General features: G+C 40.3%; 1 protein-coding gene across 1 annotated transcript in view; it reads right to left on the minus strand.

Moving 5' to 3' along the window:
• LOC136869021 (protein MMS22-like) overlaps window positions 1-16,881 on the minus strand; it is a 148,032-nt gene that overhangs the window by 120,487 nt on the left and 10,664 nt on the right. The window contains exon 2 of the mRNA XM_068227118.1: window positions 10,206-10,409. Within this exon, the coding sequence (XP_068083219.1) occupies window positions 10,206-10,409 (204 nt within the window). The remainder of the gene's footprint in view (window positions 1-10,205; window positions 10,410-16,881) is intronic.

The raw sequence follows: 16,881 nt of genomic DNA on the forward strand, positions 1-16,881 counted from the left end.
TATGAAGTGTGGTTGAAATGTTGCAAATGACAATAAAACATTACGTTTGATGTGAGTAATAATTAATACAAGTACATTACACATGCTAAGAATTCTGGAACAAAAGTACAAATAAGGTGTTGTTAAAATTTATAGACTCATGAAATTCAGTAGGTCCTGGTGATACATAACAGTTGTGGACCGAGTCCTATGGCAGTAAGAATGAACACAAAGTAAACTGACACGTATATAAAAATATACAGGTATGTACAATGTCTGAGTAACAAAATGTGTAGTTGATACTCTCTGGAAGAAGAGTCGACTAAACACTGTATCAGCTTAAGCAGAGGATTTGGCAGTTGGTGTATTACGTAACCAAGCCGTGTTGATGGGCTGCATGGTTGATTGTTGTGCAGAATGTGAAGTTTTTTGAATTCTTGTTGAGAAGAAAGTAGACACTGCGTGTGGTGATATTAATTGGTGGAATTCTCAGTTCATAGTGGAAAACAAATTGGACCTATTAAAATTGAGAAAAGCCAGTAAAAAACAATGTGCGCGGAAAGAGGAAAGATTACACCAAAGTGAATGGACACTTACCTCGCGCTGTGGTGTGTGAAGCTTAGCTGACAGTGTGCAACTGGTGACACACTCTTAAGCGAAATTGAACACTTAACTTTAGCCAAAGGACCGAAACACAACTGCTTTGCAAAGCAGCTTCAAACGTTCCCCCTCCAGGGTCACGGTAGAATTGGAGTCTAACAACATTAAGAAATTAAGACGAAGCTCCCTTCTCAAAAAGTGACCGGCAATCAGCTTCCAAGTTCCGCATTAGACTCAATTTAGGGCACATTAAGCAAGCTCAAAATAAATAACAGCCTACCTGGAAGGAGTGAATGAAATGAGCATGTAGCAGTAATAAGAACAGTGTCAAGAAGCCATTCATTTTTCAAAAAACCTTTTAATTGGAAGACAAATAGATATTTTTAGTGTAACAGAGTTGAAATTTTTAACAGCTATTCTAATGAATTTTTTTTTTTTTTGCTAGGGGCTTTACGTCGCGCCGACACAGATAGGTCTTATGGCGACGATGGGATAAGAAAGGCCTAGGAGTTGGAAGGAAGCGGCCGTGGCCTTAATTAAGGTACAGCCCCTGGTGTGAAAATGGGAAACCACGGAAAACCATTTTCAGGGCTGCCGATAGTGGGATTCGAACCTACTATCTCCCGGATGCAAGCTCACAGTCGCGCGCCTCTACGCGCACTGCCAACTCGCCCGGTGCTATTCTAATGAATAGGTATAGTTTTTAAGTAGGCTAACTATGTATTCATCCTGTCTCATTTCATCAACCCATTAACCCTCACATTGTTTTAACATCATTTAAATTTAATTTTATATTCAAATTAGTCTTTAAGAGGAACAATGTACCTGAAAATAATGTATTCAGAAATTTAGTGATTCACCTAAGCTTAACAACAGCTGAAGATGTTCTCAAGTGAGAATGGAACATGTACTGTTTATAATTAATAATTTGCTAAAAAGTAAATAAAAAGTATCAAAAAAGGTGGAAGATTTTCAATCATTGTAACTCTCTGTGATCGTAATTGGTGTAAAACCTTCAATTAGTATGTTTAATATATTTTAATTGTAGTTGATTTAATGCTAAATTATCTTTTATTAAATGTTAAACATGACTAGTACATGGTTTCTCTGTAAATATGTAGTATAAAATTGTATAACCTCAAATACGTATTGTGTATAAGTTTAACCACAAAATCCATATAGTCGAAAGCGGTAGAAAATTCCATAATGTTCGTATGTTAGACTTATTGTACTACAATTTGGCATATATGAAAGGTTCTGGAAACTTACTGTAAGGTTTTATTATCCAGAGACATGTAGAGACCAGTGGCGGTTTCTGGTATGGCGCAATGGAGCAATGAACCTCCAGTTTATATCAAATTGTACTCAACTACGTAATTTTCATAACTCCCTTGTCAATCTCCAAGCTGTTGCTAAGTCCCTCTATCCGTAATATACTCGTACTGGCTTTCAATTCATGTGAGCTGCGCAAGGTCTGTGGCTGGATACTTGTCTGGAATGAACCCCCTTGCAAAGGCGATCTCTCCGTCCGGACATAGGCGAAGGGAGTGGCGAGGTGCGGGGGGACGAAAGCCAGCACTAAGGCAAGACCAGGATATCGCAGAAACGGATCTCTGTTCTTTACGCATGCGCAATAGGCCACTGTCTCAAGACTAGCTAGTCGTGTTGTTGGGGTTGGGGCTCGTTGGGTTGGGGTATGTGCCTGCCATCTGTTGGCCTTACGGGAATTTGACTAGGCAGCAGAGAATAGTGCACGTAACTAGCGCTAGTGTTGAAAAGCATCGTTACTACCAAAAGTCACATTAAACTGTCAAAGTCCAATTAATATCTTGTCCCAAATATATCATTACTTACTAAACACCTATTAATTTGCCTTCTTTGGAATAATTACCTTTTGGAGAGAAACTTAACTCAAAAATCATTGAGACAAAGAATAGCGGCAAGGTAATACCAATGAAAACTTTTAAATATAGTTGTTACTATTCCCATGACATCGGAAGCAGAAAGGTGTTTCTCTACCATGAAGAGAATAAAGACTTTCTAGCGCAGCACAATGACCGAGGATAGACTTATTGCTCTTGCTATGTTGTCAATTGAAAGGAACTTTGTTCGAGACTCTGCGGACTTCAATGAAGCAGTTATTTCTTATTTTGCATGTGGTAAAACTCGGCATGTAGGCCTACCGTATTTTCTGCTCCTCTTGCATTTGATCACTTTCTAGAACTTATGTCATCTTAGTTTAGGAGGTTACGGCCCACGATGGAAGAGAAGCTGGCGGAGATGGGGAGAGGAGAGGTTGGGGGGGGGGGGGAGGCAATTTTTTCTTCTTTTGAACCCCCAGTGATGAAAGTCACGCGCCGCCACTGGTAGAGACATTACGAATTTTGTAGATATTTCCATAGGTGTTTGTAAATAGTAGACGAATGTTCGAGTACCCATTCGACTAGCTGGTCGATCGATGTTTCGAGTGTGTTCCATTAGAGTGTTGTAAGAACTCTTCCAGAAGTCGATCATGCTAGATGGTTGATCGAATAGTATATATATCGGGCTGTCAGTCAGTGAAGTTAGTTCTTAGTTCTTAGGACTCAGGCAAGTGATGGACTGGGAGTGACTGTTGGGCTCCGAGGTGGAGTCAGAGTATTGGACTCGAGTGAGTGAGGCGGTGAATTCAAGAGAGTGCATGTTATAGTGCACGAGTCAGAGTTGTTGATATCTGTACAGATCAGAATCGACTTCAGGGTACTCCGCTAATGAGTATTGTATACAGCGTTATTTGCTACTGTGTGTAATTGTGTGTTGTGACGTACAGTGTAAATAAAGTAATTTATACAAGGAAGTGAACGTGTTCTCGTGTGATATTTATTTAGGTCAAATAAAATTGCAGAACGATAACCAGTAAGCGTAAAAGTTATTGAGCTTCACTTAACAATATGTTTTTATGTTTGCCAATAAAAATCGTTGCGGGACGCTGCCCATGAATTTGCTCTCCAACCAAACACAATCAGATATTGACGAAAACAACAAGAAAAACTAATGGTCGCAAAAAAGATTGTTAGACTTTTTGCGGACCGCAAACGGGTAAATACACTGGCGGAAAAGAATTATCAAACACTATGAAATAAGGAATGTAGAATACAGAAATTCTGGCAATATATTTGTCGAGGTAACATATTTAATTGATTAAAGGTACAAGACTACAGGTTAATATAAGCGCGAGAAAAGCCATCGCAAATGTGCCAAGCTGGTCCACTCATAACCGGTGTAATCGCCTGACTGTTGAATGCAGACATGCAAACGTGCATGCATTGTGTCATACAGGTGCCGGATGTCAGCTTATGGATAAACACAATAGGGAACATGCATGATCCGGGGTTTTAATTAAAAATATGTTAATCTGATTCAAAATTTCATGCAGAATTCAAAAATGTGATCAGAATGTACAAATAATAACTCCAAACATGATAAAAATCGAAATTAAAGTACGAAAATGTCACGTGACGCAAGTACGTGATCTCATTGGTATGACGTCATCGTACAGGTTGACTGAATTAGCAGATGAAATAACACATAGTGTGCTGTGAGAAGCAGGATACACTTCGCGTATTTCTACTTTATGTTAGTGTCTGGTATAGTTAAATTCAAGGTCTATACATTGGATAATAATCTGAGTGGTACATTTTAGACTTAAAATGAATCCTGCGCAGACAGTGAGGCAGAAAACTTATAAATGGTGTAGAGTTCCGTTGTGCAATAGCACATCACATACCATCCCAAAAAAATTGTTTATAAATGTTCCAAAGAATCTAAAACTAGGGAGAAATGGATTTTGGCGAGCCGGAGAAATGCTGGTGATTTATCGGAAAAGTCTACAGTTTATTTTTTATTTTTTGAAGATTTTAACGTAAGGTGAATTTGTTTGAATTTTCAATCACTTTTCCATGTCAGCTGTTCTAGTGGTAATACTTTAAATTTTAATGTATGATGCTTTAATTAAATGCTTCAATTACATCTTGGAATATGAAAGTAATAAACAGTGCATTAATTAATGCTGATTATTAAAGTATTCTCCAAACCTAACCTATGTTTTGGGTGATCCGTGTCACGGTAATAAATCAAAGGGGTTATGAACCATATTGACAGCTCTAATTCTACCAATTTACCTTGGCATGCGACAGTTATTTTGTCTTTATTGAAGAGCTTACATTTGTAAAGAAATTTAGGCTATAGCTAAATACTCTATAATATGACAAAAAATAAGCATGTACATCATGAAAGAAAACAACATGAATTTAACAAGTGCATACCTCTACACAAAACCAATGCTTGTCTGTTGGGGTCTTATAAGTTAACAATGCTCAATTATAATAATTATCATAATATTAATGAAATAAATAACATAATTGCACACAGGTGAAAATAGTGATGTTGGTGTTTAAAATATTATCCAACTTAGCCGAAGTTTCAGGTTATACAAGCCAAGTCAATAAACCGAAGGGTAAAATAATGGGCGAGTTGGAGGTGCGGTTAGGAGCGCGCAGCTCTGAGCTCGCATCCGGGAGATAGTGGGTTCGAACTCCACTGTCGGCAGCCCTGAAGATGGTTTTCCGTGGTTTCCCATTTTCACACCAGGCAAATACTTGGGCTGTACCTAAGGCCACGGCCGCTTCCTTCCCATTCCTAGGCCTTCCCTGTACCACCGTCGCCATAAGACCTATCTGTTACTGTGTGACGTAAAGAAGAAGAAAAAAAAAAAAAACCAGTAAAAGTCACAGCACCCAAAGACATTCCTGTATTGAACGACTAAAATGCCACCAGGACACTTTTCTTGTCTGATATGCACAGCTTGTTAAAAGCCAAATGTAATTAATGTCATTGGCTTTACGCCCCGCTAACTACTTCTACGGTTTTCAGAGACGCCGATGTGCAGGAATTTAGTCCTGCAGGAGTTCTTTTACGTGCCAGTAAATCTACCGACACGAGGCTGATGTATTTGAGCACATTCAACTACCACCGGACTGAACCAGGATCGAACCTGCCAAGTTGGGGTCAGAAGGCCAGCACCTTAACCACCTGAACCACTCAGCCCGACTTGTGAAAACTAGATGAAGCCATATTTATCTTTATCATGTTTAACTTTTCCTTCCACCAAGATATTTAATGTTTCTCTTTCATGGGCCCCAGAAGTGGGTAGGCGAGTTGTCCCAACCATAAATATATATTTTTCCGGGAATGATAGATTATAGCCCTATAGTACTATGATCTTCTTTCTTTCTTTCTTTTTGACAGTTCATCCTTCAGGGTTGGTTTTCCCTCGGACTCAGCGAGGGATTTCACCTCTACCGCTTCAAGGGCAGTGTCCTGGAACGTGAGACTTTGGGTATGGTGATACAACTGGTGAGGAGGGCCATTACCTCGCCCAGGCGGCCTCACCTTCTATGCTCAACAGGGGCCTTGTTGGAGGACGGGAAGATAGGAAGGGATAGACAAGGAAGAGGGAAGGAAATGGCCTTGGCCTTAGGTGCCTGGAGGAGAAGTGGGAAAATACGAAAAACCACTTCGAGGATGGCTGAGGTGGGATTCGAAACCCCTATACTCAGTTGACCTCCCGAGGCTGAGTAGACCCCGTTCCAGCCCTCGTACTATTTGTTTTCAATTTGCATGGCAGAGCCGGGAATCGAAACCGGGGGTCCGGGGGTGGCAGTTAATAACATTAACCACTACACCATAGAGGTGGACTAGTACTATAATGCTACCTATATGTTTAGGTTAGTGCTGAATTTCTTACTTTACTAATGCTGAAAGCCCGAAAATGTAATGTTATTCTTTAATATGGGAATCAGTCTAGAAGGAAATGTTGAAAGTGATGTGATTTCTATCCAGGTTCGTTGTTATCCTATACTATGAGTTACAATACACTGCACGTATATAAAAGACGCCACTTGCAAACTTGCTTTTTATCTGTAAAATTCTGCAGCCACAAAAGTCGCTATTTTTCAAGAATGATGACATCTACACACGGTAGATTGTCTGACTGTGCTGTTTTGAACATATTTTTTCTGTCATTTTGAAGTTATTCGCGATCACGAATAATAAACAACCAGCTTTTAGTAACAGCTGTTTTTAGTGGCTGGTAGAGCTGCATGCGGTACTGGATCGTGACGTCACAGCGCGCCGCTTACGTCAGAAGCCGTTTCACTCGCCTTGCGGAAAGGCACTATTAGATATTTTTTTAATGGTAGAAAACAAGGCAACTTACCACAATGTAATACGTTTACATACTATTTCATTGGTGTACTTTTCAAAAAAAATATTTTTGAAAATTATGCATGTTTCCTATTGTCCTCCACTCCATCCTCCAATGAGCTCTTGCTTGACACCACTGAAGTCGCAGTCTGCAGTGGTTTGGAGTGAGTGGAATACACATCGCAGGGCTTCTGGCTTGGAGCTGTCCTTCAAGTAACAGATTTTGAACAGTTTGTTGCGTCGCTGTGATGCCAACTGCCACTCGAATTGCTGTTACAGACGCAGTCCGCTGCACCACAGCCACATGCCGAATATGGCAGTCCTCCCTCCTGGTGATGCCACGGGGACATCCGGAGCCTGGTCTTCTTGTGAGCGTACCTTCTCGTGACCACTGCTGCCAGCACGCATGCACAGTGGAGACATTCCTGCCAAGTCGTTCTACAACAGCGCGGAAGAAAAACCCACTTTCACGTAGCCCTACTATTCGGCCTCGTTCAACCGCACAGAGCTGTTGATACTGGCCTCTTCGTCATCCTAAAGGCATTCTTGACCCATTCACAGTCACTCCGTCCAATCTTACAGGTAGCCAATGCTCTCGTACAGTACAGCCCATATTTAAAGCAAACCTGATGTGCAACGTCATGGAACCACTACAAGTGCAATGCTAATGCAATATGCAGAAAATTTGAATCAACGTTATCTCTCATATGTATAAATACCCTTACTGAACGTTTGTTAATCTACCACAACCCCTTTTTGGTGTTTGGATATTTTTTTCCGCCATGTACTCTGAATTGGATAAGAAGTTATTGGTGTGAGTACAGGAAACCAGGAACAACGGCAACAGCATGTCTCCTGAAATGCTACATATTAAGGCAAGTTAAATCGCAGAGAGTTATGGAAACAGTGAAACAAGTTTAAAGCAAGCAAAGATTGGGCTGTGCGTTTCATGCAAAGAAACAACCTGGCTTTACGGATGCATACATCATTGCGTCAGCGACTATCAGAGGAATACACAGACAAAGTGTTAAAATTCCATCAGTTCATGTCTCGACATCGGCAGAACACCAATTTCTCCTATCACAGATAGGAAACGCGAAATAGACTTCAGTTTATTTTGATATGCCAAGATGCTTCACTATCAATACTAAAGGAGCCTCAAGTGTACTCATTAAAACCACAGATCTGAGAAATTGTGCTGTACACTAATGCTGGCAATTACAGCTGATGGAAGGAAACTTCCTCCGTATGCTATATTTAAAAGTAAAACCTTTCCCAAAGGGAGTGTTATCCACATTCACGAGAAGGGGTGGATTGGAGCAGATTTGATGATAGACCGGTTGCACACCGTGCGGTCTCGCTGCCCGGGAGCTTCGCTGCAGAAGAAGGCACTGCTCATGCTGGGCTGTTTTGGAGGTCACTTTGCTGATGCCGCAAAAGACAAGATGCTGCAAATGAACAAGCACGCCACAATAATTCCGAGGGGATTAACTTCTATCCTTCAGCCATTCAATGTCTCTGTCAATAAGCCGTTCAAAGACCACATGAGGCGTTTTTATGTTGACTGGATAGTAGCTGGAAACCACTCACTCACAAAAGGTGGGAAAATTAAAAAAAACAGTCCACTCAAACAGTGCGAGAGTGGATAGTTCGGGCCTGAGGACTCATCATGCCAAAAACTGTTGAACAAAGTTTCAAGAAAACTGGAATTTCGTGCGTCGTGGATGGGTTGGAAGATGATGCCATATGGGAAAAAAAAAAAAAAAAAAAAAAGATCCTGCAGATGTTACCAATTCAGAAGGCAGTTTAGACAGAGGTGATGGAAACAATTACGGAGACCTTCAAGACAGTGATGAATGAAATGTAACAACAGGTAAATGCAATTTATTTTTATTTTGAAGCTCCCTCCCTTAATAAAAATGCATCTACTTTTAATATTAAGAGAAGAATATTCTGAACGGTATTTTCTATCTATTTCAGATGCAGTGAACATGAAAATAGGCCTACCCTACTACGCGTGGATACTTGCCGCAATTGCGGTAGATTTACATCAGGCTAAAATTGTATAATGGTCCATAATTGTATTTTATGAAACCTGAATAATACATTTTGTGTTTTTGAAATATATTTCTGAGGACGTCCAAATGTATAGTTATTTTATGGATATTTTGATACGCTCTTAATTTTTGCGATGTGTGCATATAAGAACAACTTCGCATTTTCAGCATTAAAAATAGGATAAAAAATGGGTGCTATATGCAAGTAAATATGGTATACAAAATAGTAATAAAATATACATGTTAGGTTGCAGACTCACAATCACCCTTTAGACAATTTCATGACAGAGTGTGTGGCGCTGCAAGGAGTGTAGTCAGTCTCAAAGAGAGCCCTAAGCAGCTGTGTTGTGTTGTCTCATTGTTAGCTGGTGGCATGTGGTCAGTAATAAAGGGAGCATTGAATTAGCAGGCTGTGTTCTACTGTTTCTAAAAAAGTTATGGAGAAAAGAAAAGGTGATCAAAATTGTTCCAAAAGCCAAGAGCAAAGGAAACAAATAATACTAGAAGAAAAGCTGAAAGTTATAAAGCAATATGAACACAATGAGCACACTGTAGACATTGTCAGAGCTACAGAAATGTGAGAATCAACCCTGAGAACCATAAGAAATCAAGCAGAAAAAACTAAAGAAAACTTTAAAAGTACGATCAGAATGATGTGATATAAGATAACACAAGTACGGGAGCCAATTATGGAGAATATGGAATGAATGTTGGCCCAATGGATTGAACATCAAACTAAACGCTCTATCCCAATATCCACCATAGTTATTCAAGATAAAGTAAAAATCTAGACCCTGAAGTGCAATGTTTTACTGTAAGTGCTGGTTGGTTTGAACGTTTCAAGAGACGACATGGCCTCCGTAATCCTAGGCTAACAGCAAAGGCTGCTGAAAAATAAACTTACAAGATTACAAGCAGTGATTGAGGAGCATGGATATTTGCCACAACAAGTGTTCAATCTGGACGAAACGGGCTTGTTCTGGAAACAAACGCCAAGCAAAACATTTCTGTCAATACGAAAAAAGAGGGCCTCCAGCTTTAAAGCCTCCAAAGATCGTATCACTTTGTTATTACATTCAACAATTCAGTCCAGTACCTTTTATTCCCCCACCTACTGTATCTGTTTCAACTGTCCGACAAGACATGCTGATGTAATGTCTAAACAGATGTATGTAAATACAACATTGCTCACCTGACAGAAATATGTTTTTCTGAGTAATCAAGTTGACTATTTCATTATAAAATATAAAAATTGTTTACCCATCTTACATGCCACATAACTGTTCTGTCTTGAATTTACATTAAAGAAATCTCATCATACTTTACCTTTTCAAACCTCATAAGTGCAATATTGAAGAGGTCTGTTAATAAGAGCCGTATTAGGTGCTCAAGTTGTTGGCTAACAGTAGACAGACTCTCTTCTAACTCTCCCTTCAAATGTGAAAATTCTTCGAGAAAGTGCAATATCGTCAGCTGGTACCAATACATATCTAGTTGTAGGTGAAGGAGATGATATGTAGCATGTGGGCTCTAGAACATAAATATTGACGTAAAATATAATTTCATTTTAAAACTATACCACTCTTTTAGAGCTAATCAGAAATTGGGGAAAAAAAATGAATACAAAGACAAGTAATTAACAAAGAGTAATGGCAAAGAAGAAAAATGGACAAATATATTTTAGATTTTTAACAAAAATGAGTAGATAATAGTTCAAACCCATCTCCTTCCAGTAATCTCGATAAGCACAATGCCATTTTGCCAGAAACAACACACAGGAGATTCAACTCTAGAACTTAAGATTAAAATAACCTCTCCTTGGGATTTTGTTTTGAAAATTTTGTCCTTCAAATTAACCAGGTCTTTAAGATGTCAAAACTCACCACAGCCTAGCAACAGGGGGTTTCAAAATTATTGTCAGCCGGTAAATACATTTTCTTTTATCACCTGCACACTTTTCTTTATTCAAATGATCATGACACATGACATACTTAATAAAGAATCTCAAAGGCAGTGTACATTCTGACAGAATATGCAACTTATTTCAATTCAATTGAATGACACAGCCAGTCAAAGCCCAGGTTTGGATTCTTACAATATTCTCTTCCAAATTCTCTGCATACCCAGAAGTGCATGAAATAACAACAGCATAATGCAAAACAATGCAATAAAGCAATCATTGTGATATGTAGAACCAAGGTTTCCTCACAATTTATTCCAGTTTTGGCCACCAGCCATCAGTACCAGATTAATCCTTAATGAGAGCAAAATGAAATAATGAAATGTTACAACTGTTTCAACAAGAAGGGACAGAACTACAAATTAGCAGACTTTGGATCACCAAGGCTTCTCACTGCCATAAAAGCATGAGTATTATTATTGATTTATTTCATCCTGACAAGGATTACTGAACAATAGGCCTAGTTGAAATTATGATATCGTCCCTGGAAAGGCAAAGTATCGTAAGCGACATTTTTGTCATAATTGAGGTTACGATGTTTATACATCAATCGGACTCCACTGCACGTGCTGGCAAAGAACTGTAAGCGTGAAATGAATCTAGAGGGTAAAAACAACGTTAAAAAAAACTTACTGTAACCACCATCAGTAATATATACACTGACTGACAGAGCAAATGCAACACCAAGGAGGAGTGGTCAGAACTTTATGCCAATTGCAGGGTAGACTGACGTCACTGAGGTATGCTCATGATGTGAAATGTGCCGCTGTGCTGCGCACGTAGCGAACGATAAATGGGACACGGCGTTGGCGAATGGCCCACTTCGTACCGTGATTTCTCAGCCGACAGTCATTGTAGAACGTGTTGTCGTGTGCCACATTACACGTGTATAGCTAAGAATGCCAGGCCGCCGTCAACGGAGGCATTTCCAGCAGACAGACGACTTTACGAGGGGTATGGTGATCGGGCTGAGAAGGGCAGGTTGGTCGCTTCGTCAAATCGCAGCCGATACCCATAGGGATGTGTCCACGGTGCAGCGCCTGTGGCGAAGATGGTTGGCGCAGAGACATGTGGCACGTGCGAGGGGTCCAGGCGCAGCCCGAGTGATGTCAGCACGCGAGGATCGGCGCATCCGCCGCCAAGCGGTGGCAGCCCCGCACGCCACGTCAACCGCCATTCTTCAGCATGTGCAAGACACCCTGGCTGTTCCAATATCGACCAGAACAATTTCCCGTCGATTGGTTGAAGGAGACCTGCACTCCCGGCGTCCGCTCAGAAGACTACCATCGACTCCACAGCATAGACGTGCACGCCTGGCATGGTGCCGGGCTAGAGCGACTTGGATGAGGGAATGGCGGAACGTCGTGTTCTCCGATGAGTCACGCTTCTGTTCTGTCAGTGATAGTCACTGCAGACGAGTGTGGCGTCGGCGTGGAGAAAGGTCAAATCCGGCAGTAACTGTGGAGCGCCCTACCGCTAGACAACGTGGCATCATGGTTTGGGGCGCTATTGCGTATGATTCCACGTCACCTCTAGTGCGTATTCAAGGCACGTTAAATGCCCACCGCTACGTGCAGCATGTGCTGCGGCCGGTGGCACTCCCGTACCTTCAGGGGCTGCCCAATGCTCTGTTTCAGCAGGATAATGCCCGCCCACACACTGCTCGCATCTCCCAACAGGCTCTACGAGGTGTACAGATGCTTCCGTGGCCAGCGTACTCTCCGGATCTCTCACCAATCGAACACGTGTGGGATCTCATTGGACGCCATTTGCAAACTCTGCCCCAGCCTCGTACGGACGACCAACTGTGGCAAATGGTTGACAGAGAATGGAGAACCATCCCTCAGGACACCATCCGCACTCTTATTGACTCTGTACCTCGACGTGTTTCTGCGTGCATCGCCGCTCGCGGTGGTCCTACATCCTACTGAGTCGATGCCGTGCGCATTGTGTAACCTGCATATCGGTTTGAAATAAACATCAATTATTCTTCCGTGCCGACTCTGTTTTTTCCCCAACTTTCATCCCTTTCGAACCACTCCTTCTTGGTGTTGCATTTGCTCTGTCAGTCAGTGTAGAACACCAGGTTATCATAAGCACCAGTCATTACATTTAAAGTGCCTGAGTTAGAATCTTGTAATTTGCATACAGATTAACGTAAGAGATAGGTTTTAATTCTCAGGGAATGTGAGATGCGTCAGTTTCATTGTTCATGACTGTTGTTGGTCGCTGATGCAGTACACGTTTTATAATTGCCTCAGATTAATTTGGAACTTGAAACGTAAGGCAAAGCCTGCTGGCGGACATATCGCATGTTAATTGACAGCAAGTATACTAGTAGAATGCATAAGAGGGATGGGAAGGGAAGAGAACGGGCTGCTTCTTGTGACAGACTTGACTGAGCAAGTACAGTCAGTAGCTAAACAAATCGGATCATTGTCCGTACATATTCCTATCGTCCATGCACAAAGTTAACCATACCATTGAAAATTTTGGAACAACAAGGCAAACGGGAGATATTTTTCAGTTTTCATAGTTTTATGAATAAGGAAGCTGAGGACAGAAAGAATAAAACACAAGAACAGAACAGAAGGGAGTTGTTGAAAAGTACAACAAAAAATAGCAGATGCAACAAAAGTGTTGTTGAAGATGATCAACAGAATTTTAACCGAGTAAGTTGGCCATGTGGTTATAGTCGCATGACTGTGAGCTTGCATTTGGGAGATAGTGGGTTCAAATTCCACCGTCAGCAACACTGAATATGGTTTTCCGTGGTTTCCTATTTTCACACCAAGCAAATGTTGGGGCTGTACCTTAATTAAGGCCACAGCCATGATCTTCCCAATCCTAGCCCTTTCTCATAACTCCATTGCCAAAAATCTTCAATGTGTTAGTGTGACATTTAAACAAGTAGCCAAAAAAATAAAAATTAGTTGAACACAGACAGCACAAGTGAAGAAACTTCATTTGGTACACCAGGAAAAACACGGAAAGGGAAAAAGTGTGTAACGGATTTTTAATATTTTGATGCACAAGCCATGAATTTTTCATTCTTTAAAAAGCAACTCAATCAATATCTAAATTATGACCTATGCCAGGAGAGAGGATTGGTTTCCAAGGAGCTTGTATCAGTTTGAGAAGTACCGGTATTGTAAACGAGTTACTCTTCAACTGGAAGAAGATTAGAAATAAAAAAGGGTTGTAATCGAGGTCGCTATACGGCGTCAAATGAAAAGACCTGCACGTGCCTCTCTGGATGCCACATGCCACAGCATGACAGTAGTTATCTTGTGAATACAGTTGTGACCAGGCTGAGTGGCTCAGACAGTTGAGGCGCTGGCCTTCTAACCCCAACTTGGCAGGTTTGATCTTGGCTCAGTCCGGTGGTACTTGAAGGTGCTCAAATACATCAGCCCTGTGCTGACAGATTTACTGGCACGTTAAAGAACTCGTGCGGGACAAAATTCTGGCACTTCAGCATCTCCGAAAACCGTAAAAGTAGTTAGTGGGTCATCAAGCCAATAACATTAATTTCTTAATACATTTGTGAGTAAGTTGCTCTGGAAACTGAGTGTACTTCTGATGACGGATAGGTGATATCCAACAAGTAGATTAACAGGCGACACAAGACAGGGTTATATAAATTTTAAAAAATTACTATAAGACAGCTAAGGTAATTGTTTTTTAATCTACATTTCTGGATAAGTTTACAATCATTTATTGCACTAAAAAAAATAAACCTACAATGTTCCACAATGAGTATCGAAACCTTACTTACGACTTCAAACACAGTGATCTATTACCACAAAAAGAGGAGGAGGACTGATAAAAATGTTCCTTTATAAATATTATACTGTAATCAGTGTAATTTCCACTTTGATTCTCTTATTGTAGTGTAGTAAGTCAATTTTCCTATATTTTTTAAAATCTACATTTCTTAATACAATCATTTTAAGAATGGCAGGAGAGCTGGTATGTGGTTGAAATAGTACATGCACCTCACCTCCATTGGAGGTGTGCCTGAAAAGAGCTGCACCACTTCGGGATGAGGACATGAGTTTAAACATAACACTATCCTCCACCACAATAACAAGCAGTTACCTACACATGACAGATGCCGCCCAACTTTATCGGAGGATCTGCCTTACAAGGGCTGCACAATTGACATACAAAATTATAATACAAGCATAAGAAAATCTCTTCATTATTCTCATGCCTTACATTCCTTCAAACCAATGCCTCCAAAATATAAGCACTACGAAAGCTATCGTAAGAGGACCACTTTGTTAAACAATGCACTTGACAATGACAGGCGAACAATCGTGACATTCATAACATTAAAATAAGTTCCTTTTCGCTACGATTGAATAAATACATAACCTAATATAACAATAAGGAGAAAAATTCATTCCTGGAGTAGAATAAAAACCAAAACACACTAAAACTGTAAGTATTTGACTCTCTAATAGTTTTTATCATGTGTAAAATTCATATTTTGTCACTTAAGTTACTTTGCCATTCCAGGGACGATATATTTACATACAAAGTTATATAACTCACCGCTGATTATTTAAATATACACAAAAATCCAGCAATCAGAAATTTACTAATAATTCCCCCCATTAATATTAATGACACTCATCACCATACACAAAATTCCAGCAATCAGAAATATATTAATAATTCACCCCTTTAATTTTATTGACACCCATCACCACTAAACCTACATAACCAGATTCTCAATCATACTGAAACTGTGAACTGGAGGTCACATTACTTTTCTTACTGTAACATATAACCAGATTTGGGAAATAAATTGAGGAAAAGTAATCAGATTACTTGTAATGGTTACATTCCTAGAAATCTTTACTTGTAATCAGTACTTTTTAAATGTAATTTTTATTTGTAATTTACTTCTTGAAATGAAAATTGATCATTAGGTATGTTATAATAATTGATATACATCGTACAGAATCAGAAATGATGAAAAAATAAATGATGGTGAAGATAACTTTTCCAATTCTACTACAGCAGAACAAGTAACTTCTTCATTTCTTGCTAATTTTTTTTTTCTATTTGCTTTACGTCGCACCGACACAGATATGTCTTACAGCGATGATGGGATAGGAAAGGCCTAGGAATTGGAAGGAAGCGAAAGTGGCCTTAATTAAGGTACAGCCCTGGCATTTGCCTGGTGTGAAAATGGGAAACCACGGAAAACCATCTTCAGGGCTGCCGACAGTAGGGCTCGAACCCACTATCTCCCGATTACTGGATACTGGCCACACTTAAGCGAATGCAGCTATCGAGCTCGGTTTCTTCATTTCTGGATGAGGTACTTTCTTACTTCTCCAGTATTTCCAAACACATCATTTTAATACGAACAAAGTTCTTAAAATTAAACACAGGCATTCCTTCAAGTGTCTATTACAAATCCAAGTACCATCTTCAAGAGACTGAAATAACAGGACGAATGGCTGGAGCACACGGCACAGTGCCTCGACACTCGTCGACAAATGGAAGTGTTTCCGGTTGTCCATGGAGGTCATTCACAAAATAGTTATGATACCTCTCCAAGGTTCCATTAGACTCCTGGGCACAACATGTTCAGTACTTACATACCAAATCATCACCTTATTTCAGTTTTGTGATACGCTATACTCTTGATTATCCAGGGGTGAATGGCACGGATAATTCCAATATAAATGGTCCGTTATTGGAAATGACAAATTTTCCAGCTAACTCATTCTTGGTCACCATGTTTTGCCCCAGTGTGCCAATTCGGGCTCATCAGTTGGTAACTAGCATACCTACCAAGACGCATGGCTAGTACACATCCTAGAGGCCACTATGTAGGCTACTTGGAGCCAGTGGCAGTGTTAATAAACTATGACATACTTGTGTCTCTTTTACAAAAAATTGATGCCTGCTAGGCTATCAGATGATACAGGTTTTGATTCCCATAGGGAACCTCAATTATATCTCCTAGACGAGCAATTCAAGTCTTTCATAGTGCATTGACACTGCCTGTGGCTCCAAGAA

Source organism: Anabrus simplex, chromosome 1 (assembly GCF_040414725.1).
Source record: "Anabrus simplex isolate iqAnaSimp1 chromosome 1, ASM4041472v1, whole genome shotgun sequence".
Classification (NCBI taxonomy): Eukaryota; Metazoa; Arthropoda; class Insecta; order Orthoptera; family Tettigoniidae; genus Anabrus; species Anabrus simplex.